General features: G+C 43.0%; 2 protein-coding genes across 15 annotated transcripts in view; one reads left to right on the top strand and one right to left on the bottom strand.

Moving 5' to 3' along the window:
* NINJ1 (ninjurin 1) overlaps positions 1-4,037 on the top strand; it is a 16,049-nt gene extending 12,012 nt beyond the window's left edge. For 3 of the 4 annotated variants that reach the window (XR_005626906.1, XR_005626905.1, XM_039703356.1), the window contains one exon: positions 2,182-4,037. Coding sequence is in view for 1 of the 4 variants with exons in the window: in XM_039703356.1 (XP_039559290.1) it covers positions 2,182-2,318 (137 nt within the window). In the remaining 3 variants the exon portion in view is untranslated. The remainder of the gene's footprint in view (positions 1-2,181) is intronic. The other variant, XM_039703354.1, reaches the window with a different exon arrangement.
* CARD19 (caspase recruitment domain family member 19) overlaps positions 3,735-22,352 on the bottom strand; it is a 21,343-nt gene continuing 2,725 nt past the window's right edge. For 2 of the 11 annotated variants that reach the window (XM_039703348.1, XM_039703352.1), the window contains exons 2-6: positions 19,666-19,808; positions 17,689-17,842; positions 14,261-14,320; positions 12,590-12,661; positions 9,567-12,142 (exon numbers count right to left, since the gene is read on the bottom strand). In XM_039703348.1, coding sequence (XP_039559282.1) covers positions 12,030-12,142; positions 12,590-12,661; positions 14,261-14,320; positions 17,689-17,842; positions 19,666-19,808 — 542 coding nt within the window. In that variant the 3' untranslated portion in view covers positions 9,567-12,029. Of the gene's footprint in view, positions 5,778-6,251; positions 7,906-9,566; positions 12,143-12,589; positions 12,662-14,260; positions 14,321-17,688; positions 17,843-19,665; positions 19,809-21,904; positions 21,927-22,121; positions 22,323-22,352 lie in introns of those variants that run through there. The other 9 variants (XR_005626900.1, XR_005626902.1, XR_005626901.1 and 6 more) reach the window with 9 other exon arrangements.

Genomic DNA, 22,352 nt, shown 5'->3' with positions numbered 1-22,352 from the left:
TAAGGAAGGTTTGCATCCAGTCTGTTACTTAACACTGAAGACAAGCTGTTTCCAAGTAGCTAGGGCTGTTAAATCTGACATGTAACACTGCACATGCTGGAGCCTCTCAGTTGCTGTGCTGGCTGCAGATCGTGTGGCTCCTCTGTCCTTCACAGGACAGGACTTTACTCTGTGGGAGACTAAGCTCACAAAGATGAGCACTATCACTTCACATTGACCATTTAGGACAGTGCTGTTGCTCTACCTGCACTTGTAGCTTTGTTCTTTATGTATACAGCAGGATAAATACAGGAATTATGGGGATCAAACTGGTTATCTTCCTGGCGTCATAGCTGTCATGAGCAGTTTGGGAGGAGATAAACCTAAATTATAGGCTTGTAATGCAAGAAGCACTATGGTCAACATCTGCCTTCAAAATAACACTGCTAAGTCTGTGTGTGCCAACATTGCTCTGGCACTTGGTCTCCCAGATCTCAGCCCAAAATCAGACATGCTGAAGAAGGAATGACTGGGCTGACAGGCCATGATTGCACTCTGTACTACGCAGACAGCCCATGCAAGTAACATTACTACTTTGTGGAGACTTCTACAGGAAACCCTTTCTCCATGAGAAAGAAGATACAAGGCCTTTAAACCATGAATCTGTAGATGAAAGGTGCAACAGAAATCTGTAACAAAAATGGGAGTCAACCCAAAATTTATCATCAGTCAAAACAGCATGGGGGAAAAGAATTGTAAAATATTACTAGGAAAATGAAAAACTACAGTAATTTATCTCAGAGTGTGGGTGTAATTTTCTGCTTTAACCAAAACCTGTGAAACTCTGGCAGTGAAATAAGATCGTTTTAATGCAATTTCTGGCCACAGTCGCTACAAACAGTCTAATAAGTATTTAATTTTAACAGCGAAGAGCACATGGATTATCTGAGCTATTATCCAAAATGCAGGTAGGATGTTGACTCCAGCAGTACATGTTAAAGCAGTACTGTCTCCGTCTGTCTGGGGGTGCCTCCCAGTGAACCCCGGCCAGCCCCAGGTCCGCAGACAACAGCGGGGGGCAGCCCCAAAGCGGCCGACAGCGGCGGGGGGATGCTCTCTGGTGCCCCGAGGGTACCGAGGGCAGCTGGGCTAGTGCCTTTGCATCAGGAGAGACACTGGAGACATCGGTAGAGGATAAAAGGCCGACAGTCAGCACAGGGCCAGTCCAGGATTTATTCAGAGCTCCTCAGGAGCCCCACTCCTCAGTGGGCGCCTTGCTCAGAGTAAAACAAAAGGGAGGAAGCCGAGGGTAGATACATTTGCTGACCAATAAAGACCCTCCAGGGATGCAACCTTAGGGATGGACATTTGGGATAGCGTATAAAATAATACTTGGGGGGCTGCCACCTGGCCTTGGACTAATCACTCGACGACTTTGACCGAAAGTTCTAGATAGAGGGGATGGGATGCTGAGTGACTGACAGAGAGCCAGGGCGGGGATTTGGGGATGATCTCGACAGAGGAGAATGATTACACAGGTAGAGGGAAGGGGGTACACAAAGGGGTACACCATTTGGGAAAATAAGGGGATACAAAACCAAAATTATTACAAAGTATTACAGAGTATAACTGCACACTACAACACAATACTGAAGTACTAACCCCAAAATTACACTGGGAAAACCAAGAGAGCTGCATGAAAGATTTTTGGAATTTTAGCTGCCTTCACCGGACAAAACACACAAAATACCAGAGACAGAGGCAGAGACAAGGATCTGAAATAGGCGTAAGGAAGCTCAGAACAGAACCAGAAGCTGTGGGCTCCTGCCTCCATGCTCTCACACATGCAGTTTCCTAATTAAACAGCCAAATGTGGTGTCCAGAACCTATTTTTTGCTGCAGACTTGTTAAATGTGAAAGTTCTGTATTGCTTTGGAACATTACAGCTGTTGTTTGCATTTGTACCCATTGCCCTTGCTAAAAACATTTGGTCATCTCAATGTAACCTAAAAAATAAGTATTTTTCAGTCTGTTGTCACAGTCTCCTCAAAACCCTGAGAGAAGTGGCAGGCCACCATGTTCTGGCTTCACCTTTACTATTGTGCACCCTTTTCCCCAGAAAACTTAATTCCCACTTTAAAGTAAATGTGTCATTTACTATAATTCCTGTATCACTAAAATATCAATATCTTTGTGTTTCAGAGACCTGGAGCATTTATTTTAGATGTCATTTGCAGTTGAGCCAGATACACTGGACACAGTGGGAAAAGAAAAATAATTTGAAGAAGCTGGACACACCAAGCAGCTTTCTCAAGCTTCCAACACACTTGTATACCTGAAATTTTCCCATGTGTTAATATTTAAATTGTTTGACATCTAAGAAAAGGTTAGCTTTGCCCCAAGGATGCTGTTTTTCAGGAATGTTGGCATTTCAATTTCTGAATAAACATTTTTTTTTCAGAGAAGTGACATAAATTCATGAAACAAGGAAATATCATCTGATAGCATTTCACAGGACTTTTCTTTTTATATGCCTTTGGTTTTTGTGGCAATTTCCACAATGGTAAGAAATGTCAGGCCTTTGATTCTGGCATGGTCACATTGTCCTTTATTTCACTGCTTGGTACCAAGCCCACGTACTCTGTAGCCCAGCAGGGCTCTTCCTTTGCAGTGTGTAAAATAACTGCTTTTGCACAGCTTTTTGTTCTGCTTTTTTCCCACTCTAGCTAAAGGAAAGATGAGACAAACAGAAACAAGCAGTATTCTTCTGTCCAGTTTTGTTCACAAGTAATCATTTGTATTGTTTCTTCTGGACACACTTGAAATTTCCTGTCCTTCATGCACAGACACAAATCACCTAATTGTTAATGGTTTCTTACCATGAAGTGCTATTCTGTGCATTATATGTACTTATTTGAATCATAGAGTAGTTTGGATTTAAGGGACCTTTAAAGGTCATCTTGTTCCATCTTGTCCCAGGCTGCTCAAGCCCCATCGAGCCTGGCCTTGGACAGTTCCAGGGATCCAGGGGCAGCCACAGCTGCTCTGGGCACCCTGTGCCAGAGCCTCACCACCTTCATTGTAAAAGGTTCTTTCTTATATTAAATTTCTATTAGAATCTCTAGTAGAAGTGCCACCTTTCTAGGCTCTACTGGTAAACTGGAGGGTCCAGGGTGAACTTTACCTGTTAAGGTAAAGGTACCAAGTGCCTGGCAGCAAAATTCAAATGGCAAAATGAACTGAGTTTTTCTCTCTAGTTTCCTCTCTCTCTTCCCATTGATTGCTGCTGTTTTGTTCCTTTTATGAGCTTATGGCTAAAAGCAAAATAAGTTTTTAATTTTTTTTTTTTTAGATATATATAGAGAGTTATAAATATCTTCTAGCCTCTTACCTGCTGGATCAGGGACTTACACTTTTTCTAAATACACTATTGCTAATAATGGTGTAGGTTGCAAAAATTTCTTCAACAAAAACATTTTAGTAATTTTATTTCCAAAGTATCATACCTGCAATCTAAGTTTTCTAGGTTGCACTTATATGTAGATGCAAGATATAGATTTGTATGAATCAATTTTCTTGGCATCAATTTTCAAAAGCTCTTTTGTACATAAGAATAGAAGATTGACTTCATGTGTCTCATCCCATTTACAGGTTTTGTTACTGACCTTTCTCTTTGGGTATGTCTCAAAGCCCACTGATGTACCAGATTTCATGTATATGTTCTGTAAGAATTACTAACAGAAAACAGATCAAACTCGTGTGATTAGTAATGGGATAGATATTCTTTTTTATTTTCTAATTTGTCTTTTGTTGCTTCATTTACATTGTAACATGTATTTAACTCATATCCAGCAGGCAGTGGTTTAATTTTGTGGGCTGTACTAATGTAAACATAACTCAGAACAAGTTCTGATTGAGGCATGCAGGACAACTTCCTTCCTGTATTTGTTTGTCACAAAGCACCAACTGCTGTAGGACTCTTCATGCCCACTCGTGGCTGTCACACTTCTGATGCTGCTTCCCATGTCTTTTATTGTGATTAAATAAGATTTACAAAACATTCTCAGATGTGAAATCTGTACTTTTAGTCTTTGAAGCCTTCAGAGTTCATGTATTTTTTAGCAGACAGAAGCATCTGCAAGTTGGTTTCAAGTATAAATAATTTAATCACAGGATTATTATTCTTTTAAGTCAGGTGCTGCTTTAAAAGTAGGCAGGCAGGTATCTCAGAGGGGCAGCAAATACATACGTTTGACTCATTCTTGGACTCGTTCTTTGGTTTGCTGTGCTTTTTCAGAGTTCTTGGTTGGAGGTAAATATCTCTTTTAAAAAGAGGTCATCAATAATGAAGTGAGATGAATTTTCCAGGCTGTGTGAGGAGCAGTTTGTGCCAGGTCAGCCGTTTGCTCCTGTTTCATAAGCTCTGGGCAGGGAGAGCACTGCTCATGGTCCTTCTCATTAGTCCCTTCAGCATCCAGAATAGCCTGGGCTGGGATTTTCAGCATAGCTGTAGTTACTGAAGCAGGTGACAACAAACATATTTACTGGAACTCACTGGGTATTTGTCTTCTAAACCAGGTCACTGCTGGAGTTCATTCTGATGCTGAGTCTTACATAAAATAGGCTGAAGCAGAAAACACCATCCTGGTTTCTGTATCCCCTCAACTGCCATTCAGTTGTATGAATTAACAACTTCTTTACCCTCAGTGAGTTTGCAGATGACACTAAGGTTGCTGGGGGTATTGATGTGGTGTCAGGCCATAGTTTTATCTGGAGAGGCTGGATCCAAGGCCAGTGATCTGAGCTTGAACAAGGCCAAGTGCCAGGTCCTGTCCTTGGGTCACAACAGCCCCTGCAGCTACAGGCTGAGCCAGAGGGGCTGGAAGGGACTGGCAGGAAAGGCCCTGGGTTTGCTGGTGGTGGTGGCTGAACAGGAGCCCAGGTGGGTAAGTAGGACCAGGGCAGTGCCCATTCCCTGTGCTGCACATTCTGGGGTCAATTTTGAGCCCCTCACAACAAGAAAGAGCTTGAGGGGCTGGAGTGTGTCCAGAGAAGGGAACGGAGCTGGGAAAGGGGCTCAGCCTGGAGAAAAGGAGGCTCAGGGGGAACCTCTTGGCTCTGCACAACTCCCTGATGGGAAGGGGACAGCTAAGGGGGTTCTGGCTCTGCTCCCAGGAAGCAAGGACAGGAGGAGACAGAAGGGCCTCAAACTGTGCCAGGGGAGGGTCAGGTTGGGCATTGGGAGGAATTGGACAGCACCAGTTCCTGGAGCAGATTGTGTTTCTGATAAGCCCAAGAGAAGCTGAGCCCAGGTGTATTTCTCAGATCTTGGTGCAACTTGAAAAGGGGCTGGGGGAGGCAGACCACCACCAGGACCCCACCACCTAATGCTTGCAGCAGTCTTGCTGGAGCCTGTTAGTATTCACAGGTGATCAACAAAGCTGAACCAGAGACAGAAGCTGAGATGTCCTAGAGAAAGAAGTAAACTGAAATAAATGAGAGAAGGTGCTCCAGGAAGAGATAAATAACAACATGGTCACAGCAGGCCTCAGGGCAGAGTTTCCATCAGAGGCTGGGTTGCATCCAAGTGCTGCAGGGTGACATGTCAGCTGTACCTGGAGTTTCACTCCTCTCCCCATCACTGAGTATTCCCATCCTGACATTGGAACACATCAGGCAGCGGTGGGAGGGCAGAGAGGGCAGAATCATGGGCAGAGCTGACCGAACAACTCGAGCTGATTGACAGCAGACTACTCTTGGGCATGTCAGGAAGCAAACACATATTGTCGGAAGTACATCTACAGCAAAGAGACAGGAAAAAAATGTGGTATATAAAGGCTCCAGCTGTTGGCAAGAATTTCTTATTTTCACACTGATCAAATTATTTTCACTGTATGAAATAACGAAGTCACAGAATCACTGAATCATTTAGGATGGAAGAGATATCAAAGAAAATTGAGTCCAACTTTTGACTGACTCCATCTGTAAATTATCCCCCTCATCCCCCTAAGTCCATGGCCATGCCAGTGGGAGGGTTACTGATGTGTCAGTGCAGGATAGGGCGTGAAACACTGGATATAATCTTTTCAAAATAATGTATAACCAATAATTATCCAACTTCCTAACAGGGTGGTGACAAAACATTACCTGCCCTCCTATTGGATACTATGGGTTATTTTGAATTCACTTTTCCTCCACAGTCTGTTGAAGGTCTGTTTTCATGGTTCATTTTATTCCCTTGGGTTCTCATATAACAAGAACTATTTACTAACCTGGCTGCCTTCCCAAGAAGAGAGTGCCACAGCTCCCAGTCAGGAACAGAGAATTATCAATAGATCCTCATCAGGCAAGTCAGGCTTTGTCAGAAATAGAGATGGCAGAAACTCAGGTTCCTTTTTCATTCAGCCTCCTTCCTGATGTTTTCCACTCCTCTTCTTTCCAGTCTTCCAGCCCAGAAGTTCCCCACTCCCTTTTTAATGGTACAAGTTTTAACTAGTTGAGAAATGAGTGTAAATATGGTGCCATGCTAGGAAGTACCACACCAGGACTACTGAAACATTGCAAAACATATTCACTGGTACCAAAAATATTTGAGAATAAATCAGTTTCATCCCACCCAACATTACCACAGATTTCTGGCATGAAGGATGAAAATAATCTAAACTCTTGGGAAGGCCTTATGTTTCAGATTTGTTTTGGACTTGTGGAAGATATGGAGGGAGACAACTATGTGTCTTTACCCTGAAATAGGAGTTATTTTTTTCTGTGTCAGATCAGAAAACATAATTCACCAGGCATGCCAAGGAGAGCATCACTCAGGAAAGAAATGACTGTATCCCCTCAGGCTTCTCCATCCCTTGCAGAGTTTAAAATCCTGGCAACGTGACTTGGGAACAAGACTGAACTTCACAAACTGTGTGATGTGCACTAACTGGGGAGCATTGGGAGCAAGCCACAATGCACCTGTGTGGGTCAATGTTCTTCTTCGTACTCCATAAAAATTCTTTCTTCTCCATGTGAGTAGAAAAACAGTTTTGAAAGCCCCATACCCCACAGCTGCACTGGTAGGACACCTCAGAGCCTCTTGAAGGGACTCTGGTTATCACACAGAGGTCCTGCAGTCTTCAAACCTGATGTCACTGATAATATTTTGCTTAATTTGTACATCCTCTTCACTTGCAGACACAGGGTGTGATGGAATGATGTGTCTTGTTCATTGTTCCAGAGTCAGGACCAGCCTAGACTCATCCAGGGCTGAATTTCATCCAGCTCAGAATGAGGAATTTACTTCCTACTTGTTTTCTTATTGACTCTGAGATCACCAAGATGAGTTTCACTTTTATTTCACAGGGCTCCTGGCCTGGGAATACCCTGAAAGATATCACTGCAATTCTTTAATAGAAAACTGCTATCTAAATTATTGCTATTGATATTAAGTATTATTTTCTGCTATAATTTTACCTGTTACACCTAGACTTTGAATTTGATTCCAATCTGATGTAAGTTATCTCCCTACCTCCTGGCAGAACAGAGTTCTTGCACAGCAGAGCAAAGTAGCCATGTTAAATTGGCTGTGAGCCAGTTCCAGAGGCACAGGTGAAACAAAATCCAGCTCTATGCAACCATTATGGATCAGGAATATTTAAGAGGCACAGGCATCATTTTTCCAGCCTTCACTAGGAGCTTTTAAAATGAATTAGCTCAGAGCCCACAGAGGAGAAACAACGTCAGCTCTCTCTTTCTGATGCAGCGGAGCGTTCAGCAGGGAGCAGCCACGGGAAGCCAGCATTTATCCCTGCCTGTCCCGGCCGTCACTGGAGCCGGCGGGGCTGGAGGTGAGGCACCGCAGGACGGCTCAGAGCAGCCTCCGGACAGCACCCGCAGGGCTGGAGCACCAGGAGACCCCCAGGGTGGCTAAAACCAAGGCTAAAAAGGAAAACAAAAAACCACCTGAGTGTGATGAAATATTTTGCTATGGAGAAGAGAGGATTTGCTGCACATTGTGAGAACACGTCTCTGTGATTTATCCAGGGTTCGTGTGCAGCGGCACACTGGCTGCTGGCACCCAACTTCACCTGTTACCAGTTCATGAAGCACAGACTGAGTCTGAAAGGCCTTTGCTTTGCTAGACACAATGTTAAGGATTTATCAAGAGCACCATGGCAGAAAGCTTTTCCTTGTGACCACAGTGTAAAGTGGCCTGCGCTCCAAAACGGCAGGGGCAGCTCAGGATTCACCCAAAATATTATTTTATGCCAAAGCAATGGTACTGAATTAACTGGAGCAGTGTTGCCGCATACCTGTCTCATCTCCTGCCTCCGATTCCTTCTTTCCATTTGCTCTAATAACATCCCTATGCAGTGGGTGAGATGAGGATGGAAAATTACCCCCTCTCCTGAATCCTATAATTTTGTAGTTTCATCAGGCTGTTGTTTCACTCACATCCGAACCTTGGTGATGCTCTGGTCCCTTCACCTGGTGCCTGGCACAAGGCTGCTCCTGCAGCAGCAGAGGGTTGGGGCATGCTACCCAGCACAGGTACCAGCACAAGCACAGCCTCCCACTAACAGCTGCTCCTCTCCCCAAAGGGCCACAAACCAGCAGGCAAGGAGGGGAGTCCAGTTCCCACTCATCAGGGAGTCAGTCCACAGAAGGGCACAGGATGAAGAGGATTTCTCCTCCTGATGAAGCTATCTCAGAGATGCTCCTCCATGACCACTCAGGCTCTGTTCAACAGAATCCAACGCCAAGCTCTGGGGCTCTTCTTGTCCCCAAAGAGTCTTGTAGCAACAGATACAATCCTGGCTGTGGGTTAGTGACTCTACCTAAGGTTTCAAGTTGTGTCAGGGGAGATTTAGATTTAGTATTAGGAAATACTTCTTCACGGAAAGGGCTGTCCACCCCTGGCACAGGCTGCTCAGGGCAGTGATGAAGTCACCATTCCTGCGAGTGTTTAAAAAGCATGTCAATATGGGACTTTAGGACATGGTTTAATGGTGAACATGGTGGTGGTGCCAGATCAGCCTTAATTATATTAAGAGCTCTTTTCCAACCTGAACAGTTCTATGATACCATGATTCTCCTGCTACAGCAAGAAGTTCCTTTGGTGGGATGCTCACAGAGGCACCCAGGTCAGCAGTTCCCCCTTACCAAAAGAAACAGGCCAGTAATAAAATGGTCTACATGGTTTTCCTTACATGAAGTCCCTTTTGCATGGTCCAAGTAGCACTTCAAATGAACAGTGTGTCAAAGTCCCTTTATAGCAAGCACCAGCGTGCCTCCAAGGCCTCAGGGGCAGTGATCCTTGCAATTCCCAAAATGACACAAAATCAAGGATTAACCCAAAGACACAGTTTTTGAACTGATGAGCCTTGTTTTAACTCCAGATCCCTAAACAAGCTAAGCAAAAAACCTGCAATTTTGAAATCAGGTGCAAATGTTAAAAATCCTGGTGCAAATACCCAGAAAAACTTAACCATGAGAGACGAGAGCCCAGGAGGGGTTGGTCAGCAGCTGCAGGAGGGCAACAACCAAGGGGTGCTTTTGCAGGGAAGAGCAGTGCATTAACTACAAGAAAAACAGCAGCATTCTTCTGTCAGATTTTATTTCAATACAATTGACAACTTCACCCTATTAGAAAAATAAATACATTAATTTCTAAAGGATTCAAGAAGATGCACGTTCAGAGAAATTAATACAGGACACAGGCCCTGTGAAGTGCAGCAAACTGATTCTTGCCAGCACAGCCAAGGCATGGCATAACATGGAGTAACATCTGTGCACACAGAATGGCAGGGGAAAGCATCCACAATGGCACATTTTGACCAAATGTTTTCAATTTATTACAATATGGAAAAAATAACAATTAAAAGAAACAAAAGGAATAACTTTGTCTTGACAAAGGCACTTTTAACTGCAACTCCATCCAGCAGCTGTAAAGTAGCCCAGTGCATCCCAGAATGAATAATCATTTCATTCCCACTCCAGCTCACCAGGCACATCATCCTTCACCAAGTCTTTTAAATGGCAGTCTGGCTTCAAACAGAATTGTGCAAATTCTTTGTAGGATCTATCACTTGCTTCCCACTCTCTGCACACAGACAGTCCTGAACTCGGCCTTAACCATTTCCATGGCTCAGGCCAGTACCTGCTTAGCTCCTGTATAAATTCCTGCCTACAGCATGGCAGCCACAGTGTTCACAAGGATGACCTCCACCCTCAGCATGGAACCACCTACAACCCAGCCAGGACAACTTCCCTGCACAAAGTGTGAACCATTTCTAAATTAATGCCAGCACAGTTTCACCAGCGAAAGCCAAGCTGTTCTTGATTTGCCAGGAAAACCAGAATTCTGCAGCTAAACAGCTTCATCTAAGACCCTGCTCGATTTATTCCCAAGTCTGTAACACTGTTTGCCCAGAAGGACCTGACTCCCATGCAGGTGCACATGTGCTTCCTCCAGGAGCTGAAAATGGAATTATCGCTGTTCATATGTGATGCATTGATGTGCTTGCAGAGAAGCAAGCTCCTGAAAGAAAAATATTCTAAGAATGTCTCCCAGCCTGTGCACATGCCAATTGTATAGGCAGCCTTACATTCACTGTTCAAATTAATAACTGGCACTAATGAAGGAATAGATTGTTTTCTATTCTTTGCTGTTAGGTCCTTTAACACTAGGATGAACCCAGACTTGTTTTTTCTTCCTTCTTCCAGCTCTAACCCTTGGCATAGCTCATTCTGGACCATTTTTTTCCCTGAGAGACATCCTCATATCAAGCAACCTCAGGAAGGGAGGAAAATACAGCCCTAGCCATAGTAAATTTTCCTGTACCATACTGGGAAAGAATTCTTCCTCCAGCCCTGGCACAGGTTGCCCAGAGAAGCTATTGCTGCCCCATCCCTGGAAGTGTCCTTTCGAAGCTCTCTAATAGTTTAATATCTTTCTTATATTGTGATTCCCAAACTGCCCTCAGCACTCGAGGTGAGGCCACCCCAGTGCAAAGCAGAGAGGGATAATCCCCTCCCTGGCCCAACTGGCCATGCTGGGCCTGGTGCCCCCCAGAACAGGGATGCCCCCCCTGGCTGTCAGGGCACCGCTGACTCATATCCAACTTTCCATCCACCAGGATTCCCAGGTCCCTTTGCATGGTGCTGCTCTCCAGCATCTCCTTCCCCAGCCTGTCCATACATCCACGGTTGTACCATCCCAAGTGCACAATCTAGCACTTTCCCTTGTAGAACTTCACTGGGTTGGTGATTGTCCAGCCCTCTAATTTGTCCAAGTCTCTCTGCAGAGCCTCCCTTTACTTCACTGGGAAAGGGAAAGCTAAATGAATCTGGAACGCTTTCTTGGTAATCGCAAGTGCTTCAGGTCAGACATTCCACTCCCTGGAACACCCCACGGGCTGGGATGCAGCCTGCACCAGCTCCAGGGCATTCAAACCAGGGCCAGCATCTGTATGAGACCAGGAACAGGGCAGACTGGGATGAGGCACCAACAGGGAATCAGAAGACACAATGAATACAAGGCACACATCAAGGAAACTGGCCTCCATAAACTTTTCACAGGTGCCAGTGCCCACCTGAGCTCAGGCAGTGACTATAAAGGGTCTAGACAAAACAGTTCTGAGATGGAGATCCATTTCTTAATAAGGGCTTTGAGTGATTGTGTTTAAGTTATTTTCTTAAAAATTAATTCTCATAAAAGGAAGGCCAGAGTTCTTCAAACAGTTGTGATCCTTCATTCCAGTACAGAAAACACATATGCAAACATGGCTTCAGACCCATGCTCACTTAAGAGATCATTTTAAAGCTTGTAATAAAAATATTTTTTATACAAACAATAAATACTTCAAGCATTTACAAAAATAAACGGTCCATTCCCATAAAGAAGGACATTTAGAGCTGAAATTCCAAATACATCTGAAGGCAAGGCAGTTATTGATTAAGCTAATTGATAAAATCTTTGGTATGAGTACAGGACATTTTTATGCACTGTTGGCTTCCTTTGGCCGGTGTACTGTACAGTCAAGCAAAGAGAAAGCTTTTCCTTAATTTCTTGACATGTCCTCCAAATACAACATACAAATATTTCTGACATGTCTTCCTATGATAATAGGAGAAAAACCCAAGATTCTCCTGGCTCTTCCTATGACTTGCGTTTCTAAAATGGAATGAGAAGAGGAAAAAGAGAAAGTGAACACAGTTAGATTTCATTTTAGCTATAAAGCAGCATCTGCAAAAAATAAAAATCAATTGAAAGTAACTCTAGAGGAAAGCCCATTTCCTTCAATTTGTAGAAATCAACTGCCAAGAGAGGCTAACAAGGAATCTGTTCAGATTCAGTGCTGCAATTGAGAGAGGAAGAGGAGATTGATCAGTTAGGGAAGGCAGCAGCTTCACCCCGAGCACAGCACTGGATGGTGTGGAACAGGTGACTGTCAAATCACACAGGGCGTTAGAGGTAACACCCAGAGCCAGCAGCACAGGGACAGCTGTAGCTGCTGGAACTCAGCAAATCCAGCCAGCATCTCCCAGCCCTGGCCAGGCTTCCAACAGCTCCCAAGGGCTGTGGGAGCCAGAAGGTTTTGGGTCCTGAGTTTTTGCTCACCTGAGTTACAGCAATACCAGAAAAGGGCCAGTCCTGCAGCCACACTGAAACACGCCAGGAAAAACACTGGGCCTACAGAAAACGGCAAGAAAACACACTGAGACAGAGCAGAGCAGAAGAAGTTAAGCTCAGTTCACAAATCACCAATTGCTACCAATATGCATAATTAAGCATATTCAAATGAAGCTAACATATTCACAATTCTGTATGTTTTGTAGCTAATGTACTGTGAAGCACATTTATTAGCGTCAATTAATTTTTACTACAGTTGCTTTGCCACCATTGCCTGTTCCCCTCTGCTTATCCAGCTACAGACTATGGTATTTAAGGAGAAGTATCCAAACCAAATCTCCTGGAAACTGCCTGCCTAGAATTACACACAGTTTAATGGTGATGGTCAGTATGGATGTTCAGTAAAACCATTCTAATTCATACTTATCCACTGACAAAACAGCATGAAGATTTATATCTGCTTCTTTCTTACCTAATACTCTTTTATAGTTACTATGTCACTAGAAACAAAGATACAATTAAATAACCCATATACTTGTAGATACAATTAAGCTACACTTCTCAATTTGAGGACAAGTGTACTGCCTCAAGGAATTCCTGGAGCTGACTGCGTGGACAAGGACATTGGAAAAACAGCAAAGGAGCACAGATTTGGTTGCTCTTTGGCAAGTAACCTCCCAAGGAGGGTGGCTAGTGGCCAAACAATCTCTAGTCTGAGGCCAGGTCAGAAAAAAAAACAAACCAAAAACCCTCAAAAACACACACACAAAAAAACCCTCCAAACCCCCCCCCCAAAAAAAACTACTTCATTTTCTTATTTCCAAGCACTTTCTCTGTTCATCCTGTACTGTTAGGTTGCAGACAGCAACAGCAATGTGTAAAGCCTGAACAGCAATTTGGTTCAATATTCACAGAAACACCATCACCACAGACAAAAATATACACTGAGTTAAAAACAGTGTTTCTGCTACTTATTTCAGTTTTCTCTCAGGAACCTGCAAAAAAGGCATAATTCACAGAAGGTGTTTTGAATCTCTCATTATTGTATCTAAATCTCTAAATAAAATACTGAACTTCAATGATACAATAGTTCATTATAAATGGTGAGAATTCTTCAACTTTATTTGAGATCTTCCTTTTCAAAATATCCTACCATGAAAAAAATATTTGTCTCTGTAATCTAGCATTGAACAGAGGAAGGTGAAACTAATTAATATGTTTTCCTAAGGAAAATATATTTAAGCTTTTCCTTCCTTTCTGTCATTGCTTTCAAATGACTTGTAGTTAAATTGAGAACTTTAAAAAAATTGAAAAAAAAAGAAAGTCAGATCAAAAAGTTATTGACGGCCTTATGCAAAATGAATAGACCTTACTGTTCAGGTATTGAAGAAATCGCAGGAAATTAAGAGCTTAGCTGTAATAGTGTAAGTAATACCATTGTAAATATTGATTAAACTCTACAGTCTCTTCAATTTCCTGGCACTGGTTTCCTCAACAGTAACTCAGTACATTTTCCTCCATTAATTCTACTTAACTTGTGACAATAAAGACATCATAAGCCAAAGTAGTTGTTATATGCAGTGCAAACTACATGATATAATAAATTGCATCATAATCTGCAAAGCCATTCCATCCGGTGACACTGTATGATTTATTTACCCCTGTCATTTAGCATATATTGCTCCTTGTCAGTGTCTATCTCTGTGGGATCTGGGGTTTCTAGAAATAAAAGCAACACACGAAAAGTTAGTATTCCGCTCAAGCAAACAAACATAATCAGCACATGCAAAATGGTGCAAAACACCACATTTCAGAAAAATATCCAATATTGACCAATGAAGTATTAACCCCTCCAGTGGTAAACCATTGCTAGAGTTAAAGGCACAGAGCCACCTGAATGCAACTACAAATAGATGCAGCCCCACCTCTGATCTACTTAAGCACTGACCACATAAATAACATTGCACTTTTTTCCTAAGTTAGGAAAGCAGGAGATCATCCTTCACAACACCAGTGAAGTTTTCATTGCAGTTTTCATTTGTAGTTTTCATTGCAATACATACAAACTCTTTTTTAACAGATGCACTAATCTGAAAACACCTCTATAATTTAATGTATTACTATTCTTTGTTCTTGAGCAAATCTCCAGGCATTGATGTATTTAGCAGGTAAAGCACAAAGAAAAAACTTCTTGGTGTAGATTATTTACTAAATGCAGGTCTCAGCTGAACACATGCCCAGCTTCTTTAAAACTCTGTAGGTTCTACATGCTAACATTTGGCACAAGTAATTTCAGCCTCTAGCTTTCTGCAAATTCTAATAGAAAAGGAGGCTGGCCTTAGGACAAGATGTTCAGTAGTTTCCAGTCTGGGCAGAAAGACCCTTTCAGAGCTGCCTTTGCCACACAGATGTGGAGAATATGCTGTCTGCAGAAGGGGGATGCACAGGTGTCACCAGACATGGCAGAGTGACTTTCCATAACACATCACTGACGTGCAACACTGTTTTAGCCAAACTTTTCTGTAGTCATGCAATCACAGAATCATAAATGTTGGAAGAGACCTCTACGATCACCAAGTCCAACTGTCAAAGGGCTAGGAGGGTTAAAAAAGGGAAGGAAAAAAAGTAAGAGTTCTGAATCTGGCTGTCAATAGGGAAAAATTTAAGACTGATTGGTTTAAACTTCTTTCACATGACACCAGGATGTAGGACAGATGCCTCAAAAACCGCCCTGTCCACCCAGGCAGCAACAGGGCAACACTCATCTCCCCTGCTAAGGATATTCCTCTCAATGTGGGGACAGAGCATGGCTCTGGAGCAGGACAGAAGCATCTGTTGCCCTTTGCTGTGAAGCCTGAGAGTCACTGGAGCAGCAAGGATTGCTGCAAAGCTTCCACGAGCTCAGTGTGCCCCTAACAGCCTCACCCAGCCTGCCCCTTTGAGGAGCTGATGTCCTTCCTAGAAATTCCAGCTAGGAAATACTCACATTGCACAGGAGGGCACAGACAAATCTCTGCCACTTCTATCACTACGTGGGGCTGATCCGAGCCTTTACCCTTTAAGTCTATGTCAGCATGGAGAGAAATAGAAACATTTTCCGAGTCCCTTGGAAACTCCCGTTTGTTTCAACAGCTCCGAGGCTGCCCATACCATGTGCCTTACCCCCCCTCTAGTGGGAATGTTCAGACATTACCAGACACTTCACTGGCAATTTACACTTCAGGCAAAGAAATTTTGTTCTAGCACGAATTTTAAAGCTGTCTTGAAAATGAAAAACAAATATTTGAAAGGATTTCCTCTGCTGAAAAAAATCTGTCCTATGTATGTAGCTGAGTATAATCTATTACAGAACTACAAAGTTCATCCATGAACCATCCATGGTTCCCCCATGTCCTCACTGATAATTTCTCCAGGTGTTTGTAATGCTGCTTGTTTCAGCTCAGCCTGCATTTAGAAGAAAAGCCCTATGTTAGTGATTCTCCTTGCTCTTCATATTTACAAATTCTAGTATCAGTTCTGCAAATGCTTTGTGCTAAATTTAACAACTGCTAAGAGCATTACAGAATGATGCCATGCTTTGAGTTGGAAGGGACCCTGAAAACCACCCAGTTCCAACCTCCTGCCATAGGCAGGGACACCCTCCACTGACCAGAGTGCTCAGGACCCCACAGATCTTGGCCTTGAACAGCCCTTGAGCACTTCCAAGAAGTAACATTCAAGTAACAAATTGTGCGTGTTGGAGGTCTGAAGGATAATGCCTTAAATATTGAAAATGTCCAAGTTCACTCAAATGAAAAGTTTCATATCGCATACCGATAAAGGGGCTTTTCCTGAAGCATAAAGGTGTTTGCAGTTTTAGCTTAAAAAGCTGCACAGATGTTTCTTCTCCATTCAATCCAGAATGCAGACATTTGTTTTAATTACCAAACTCTAAGAAGCAGCAAGCATATTAACACAATCATCTCAATATTTATTTCTTAGGTCAACAGAAAGAAACTGCCGAACCTCAGCACACAGTAATGTTTTAACTCAGTTTTTTAAATTATCCTCATCCTTCTGAGGATGGTAACGTGAAAGAGTGTACCAAGAAAACAGAGAATTTAATGACTTTTTATGGTTACTGAAGTCAGCAGTTTGCAGCAGCAGCAAAACTGTTTTCAGGTGCCACAAAGAGCTGTATGTTTAAGTGAAGCACTTCTAGCACAGGTATTTGCTATGCAGAGTCTGAACATGAGAAACCCTAACCCTGCCTACTCATGGCTACCTGAGGAAAGCTTGGAGTAACCACATAAATTGTGCAAGGATGAGCACATTTCTGCTCTAGCTAAAAGTGAAAACATCCCACAGACCCTATCCAAGTCTCCTTGTAAAGACACATTTTCAAAAACGGCTTGTAAAATGTGCTACTGAACATTAAAAAAGCTTCAACTCTTAAATATCAAAACAGTCATAAAATTTTTCTTCTTAGTGACTACACCAAGACTTCTCAAACTGCTCTTAATTCATAAAGGCTGTCTGCTAACAGTCGGCCTGGCAGAAAAACTTGTTTCTTGACCTCTACCAAAGTAAAAATGATAGATCAAAGAAAATTTGATTGAAGAGCCTGTTCTTCAAAGTGCACAACTTCTGCAAGGTGAACATCAGGTCAAAGCACTGCCTTCAAGCTGCTGCGAGGCTCAATCAGTTGGGATTGGGGCTCATCTGAGATTCTGAGGCAGGATGGGCCCAGACTTCCCCAGTTCAAAAGGGTTCAGTTAATGGATGTGGGGTAACTGAAGCCTCCACATGCAGGCAAGAAAATGGTCCTCCACCACTTTGTGCTGGGTAGATACAAATTGCTTCTTTCAAAATGAAAGACAAAATGAAGGAAATTACAATTTTACATTACAAAATCCCCTTACAGCTTTTGGAAAACTTAAGTCAGAAGGAATTAAGGTATACCCCAAAAATTATTTAAGTAACTTGTTTATTTGTATTATTTATAACCTGTTTAAGTTGTTTAAGTGACCTACACTGCATCTGAAATTAGGTTTTGTAATACACTGGTGAGGAAATCCACAACTGAGTCAACGTACAAGTCAACTTACTCAAGATTTTTCTGCTTGGCAGGTCATTAAACAGCTGTTCAGCATTGATCTGCAGAGCCCTGTAAAACTCCTGACAGTGTCTGTCTCCTTTCTTTTGGAGGTGTTTTAACAGATCTGAGAGCCTGGTATGGAGTGATGCCTTTGGGTTCCTGAACTGCAAGAGAAAAGCACACATCAGAAAAGAGATTAAAACAAAAGAGAGATTAAAAGATCAATTTTATATCACTATGCCAGTTATGTAGCTTCGTTATGGAGCTTCTTTGATTTTACTAAAAGAATGGATCAAAAAGGGAAACCTAAAAAGGATATTCATGCACTGCAAAGCCCTGAGCTCCACTGCCTGATGGAGAGCATATTGTCTCTGCCTCTCCTTCTGCTTTTTTCTGTCCCAATCAAGTGAAAGGCACTCTGCATTTGATGTCTTCCCTGCATCCAAGCTGCCACTTGCTATTCTACAGTTTAATTCTGGCAGCTGTAGATAGAATATTTCAGCAAATCGTATAATTTGAAATAAAGTTTGATGCTTTCAAGTTTGCCCTTAGCTGCCTAGTAATGATCCCCAAAAAGGCACTTTATACTGCTTATCCTAGTCCCAGTACTGGAGCATTCATCATCCCAAGAATTCGTATTTCATGATTTTTTATTGTTTCCAGGCAATTAACTGCTGTTAGTTCAACAGGCACAAATTCCTGTTACTCAGGCTGGCAAACAGTTGCAGTGGGAAATACCTTTTTTCTGTAGTGCCAAATGCAATGAGTATTAGGAGACTTTACAAGGAGAAGGAAAAAGCATCCCTAGCCTTACACATCAAACCGTTTTATTTTAAAAAAATCCAAAGCCATACTCAGCAAAACACCATATTTCATTGCAGCACAGTGGAAAACCTTTGTAGCTTACTGAGTTAGGAACAATTGCTGCTTGAGGGGGACAAGAATGCCACAGATTTTACACAATACTCTTTATGCTGACAAAATTCCCACAGGGTCTACCAGATACAGCTGAGATTATAAGCTTCCTAAACATTCAATAAAGTTGACACAAACTTGCCTGAATCCATTAAAAAGCAGTTCATTCCTGCCACAAATCATGTTTCAGATTCATTATGGGTTTATTTTAAAGCTCTTGAGGGAAGGTAGCAAGACTAGCTCAGTAAATGATCTAGCTCTGCTCTACACCACAAAACACTAATTGTCCCCATGAAGTTTGATTACGGTAGAATTGGACCTATTTTTCCTGATGTTAAAATACTGATATGCCAAAACTCTGTGCAGACATGAAGCCAGCAGAGGGCAACGACAAACTATTACAGAAGCTCTTAACTGACTTTAATTTGTCTCCACACAAGATTAGAAGCTTTTTCTCCCTAAAAAGAGCTACCCATTTTTGAAAGCTTCACATCAGGGAGGGTGGCCTTCCTCCACACATGGTGGCACTACTGCAAGATACTATTAACTCCACCCACTTCCCACAGCTTCACACTTACTACTGGGACTAACAGCCCCCCACTTCTCCACCAGTACTTAAAATTATTAATTGGTTACCAAAACTGATTGAGCTAATATAGATGATTTTGTGGGCAGAGATGGATGCAGCACAAATCATTTGGTGTGCCACTCCACACCACCTTATGGGAGGAGACAGACACTCCAGGCATATGGTCACAGGATGGGTGCCCTCCTGCCCATGGACTGGCTGCACAATTGTCCGCCCCTGATCATGGCAGGGACTGTGGCATTAAACTGCTACTGAAGAGAGCATTCTCTCCCATGACCACTTGGCACAGGGAACCTGCCAGCCCTGTGACTGCTCCTCTTACATGAGATGCCAGACACAACTGGTCAGCAAACAGGACGTGAGGCAGGCTGGCTGCATGTGGCACCAAGAGTTGTGTCAGGAAGAGGGGAGAGAGGGCAGCTGGAGTAGTGACCCACAGAAGCAACACAACAGTCAGAGACACAGCAAAACTCCTCAAATTACCTTTTCTGCTTCTTCATTGGTAAGAATTTGGGGATAGACTCTGTTAAGCTGAAGAACAATTTTATCAACCACTTGCTCATTCAGTCGGCTAGTGCTTGTAAGGAAATACATGTCATGCTGCAGCCGATGACAATACGACTGATCTAGAGATAAAATAACACAGAAGAAACCACAGCACTTATTAATAAGCCATTTTAAAATTCCATACATTTCATTTTCCTACCAGAGATTAAATAGCTAAAATAAAATTAACACCACCACCTAATATTAGCAAGCTGAACTATCTGTTAGGGAAACATAACACTGCCATGTGCTTTCAAAGACTCATCCACTTGAAATTACACAAATCAGAAGTTCTGACTGGCCACTCCTACTGCCTCTCTCCTTCAAAGGGAGAAGGCTATAAATCATTTAGAAGTCAAGCTCTGATGGATATTTAATCAAATACAGCCTTAAAGTTAATAAATCACTGAAGATAAATTCTCCATCACTTATGAAGTCAGATAATGACATTTAAGGCACCTGCAAGATGCTTCTCCCATCCAATGTGATGCTCTCATGCTGCTCTTGGAAATAACAAGGCTCATAAAAAAAACTTATCATACATGACCATAAGGTGCCAGACTGTCTGCTAGAGCACCTGCAGAAAAAACATCAGGGACACCCTTTTGTAAGTTCTTCAAACAGGGAGTTTGTCAGACACAATTCCCAACAGAGGAAGAGGAAGATGGAAGAGGAATTCCCAACAGACTCTGGCAGCAGCCAGAATGTTGGACAAACCCTTGCACTCTTGCTTTATATGCCTGTGGTGAGGTATGTGGCCCCTGAAAGCTGTCACTAGCAAGCTGTCACTGGCACAACGCAAACCAGAACTTTCAAGTTATACTGGTTGCCAAAAACCCCTTTGTAATTTTGTTTCTGCTTAACTGTTTTTAGCATAAAAACCCTAATGTTTCTTTCTATACAAGAAACATCAAACAGGATTTTGTTTGTCACAATCCCCTGCATACATTTCTTCATTATCTACTTTCACTGCCTTTCTGGATAAAGCCACAGGGCCCTAAGGAGCTGCACTGCCACTTCATATTTATCACACTAAATTAATAAATACAGCTGCATTTCAAATTTGTAGGCTGAGATCAGTCCTTCCTTGCCACGCAGCAACATGCAAGCACTCTCATCCACACCTGGGCCCTGGGAGCTGTCAACCACCTTTAGTCAGGTAGGTACACACTCCCAATTAATAACTCCACTAATATTTACATAAGGACTCTGGACACTGTATCTGACACCACTGTATCTTTATTATGGTTTCATCCTTAGTTTGTTTTTGCCTTAAAAGCCTTCCTAAGTTTATCAAGAAAACAAACAGAATCATTAAGGAGATAAATTTAAATACAATAGACACGAAACCCAGCGCAACTTTCTGATGTTCTCTGTAAAACACCGAACTTGCAAACATCCATTTCAGAAACCTCAGTGGTGTCTGCTGTGCAGTGCAAACATGAGCTGCTACTTCCTGTAAAACTCCTGGGTGATTTTCATAAACATTATACAGGAAAGCTGGCAACCGAAACCTACCGAAACCTGGAAGGTTTGGATCTGATGATCAAACCACTTGTATGTGTCCATGACAACTCCTTCCAGAAGCATCTCAGGAAAGAGGAAAAGTCTTTCAACAAAATGTTAGCTTAACACTAATTTAGTTTTGCCTTTTCCCTTTCAAGACCCTAAGAAAGGGATGCCAAGGATTTAAGAAGGAGACTGGGTGCAGAGAAATGGTCTTGAGGTGATGAGATGGCACTGGTTACCAAATGCACCCACGAAGAGCAGCTGGTCTGCTCCTCTGGGCTGAAAGGATGACAGAGAGGTGAAAAACAAGATGCCACCCTCCTCTCCTACTCTCACCCACTGCCATGTGCTACTGGGAAGTTACCAGAAGTCAAGGGTCTCTGACAGCAAGTCAAGAGAATCACAGAATCATTTAAGTAGTAAAAGAACCTTAAGACTATTGAGTCCAACCATCAATCCAGTATCACAATATTTAGCACTAAACCATTTCCTGGAGTGCCACATCCATGTTTCTTTGAACATTTCCAGGGATGGTGACTCCACCGCTGCCCTGGGCAGCCTATAGCAGGCATAGGCAACCCGTACCAGGCCTGGGCAACCCTTTCAATGAATAAATTTTCCTTAATATCCAACCTAAACCTTCCCTGGTGCAATCTGAGGCTGTTACCTCTCATCTTGGCACTTGGTGCTTGGGAGGAGACTGACGCCCACCTGGCTACACTCGGCGGTCGTCAGGAAATTGTAGACTTCAACAACTGCAGTGAGCAAAATATTAAAAAGCATTTGATACTAGAGTGTGACTTTAGGTTACACACAGTCCCAGTCCTCAAAGTTCCGTATGATGGCTAAAACAACCGGGCCCCCGAGTCACCAGGATAACTAACCTGTGTGCTCCCCAGGTGCAGAGGCACAATACCAGCGAGCTGGACGGAGTTTGGGAGTAAACAGCAGATTTCGCTGCCACACAGTACGCAGCCAGTGTGCCAGGGTGTGAAACGTGGCACTGCCCGGCTACACCAGGCCGGGGCCCGGCGCCCAGCCCAGCCCCGCCCGCCGTGCCAGCGGCCCGCCCGTGAGGGGCCCAGCAGCGCTGCCCGCGCCGGGCCGGGCCATCC

This window comes from Passer montanus, unplaced genomic scaffold (genome assembly GCF_014805655.1).
Source record: "Passer montanus isolate IOZ18808 unplaced genomic scaffold, ASM1480565v1 scaffold162, whole genome shotgun sequence".
Lineage (NCBI taxonomy): Eukaryota > Metazoa > Chordata > Aves > Passeriformes > Passeridae > Passer > Passer montanus.
Note: the sequence above shows the minus strand (reverse complement) of the source record. Positions and strands in the feature narration are given on the sequence as shown.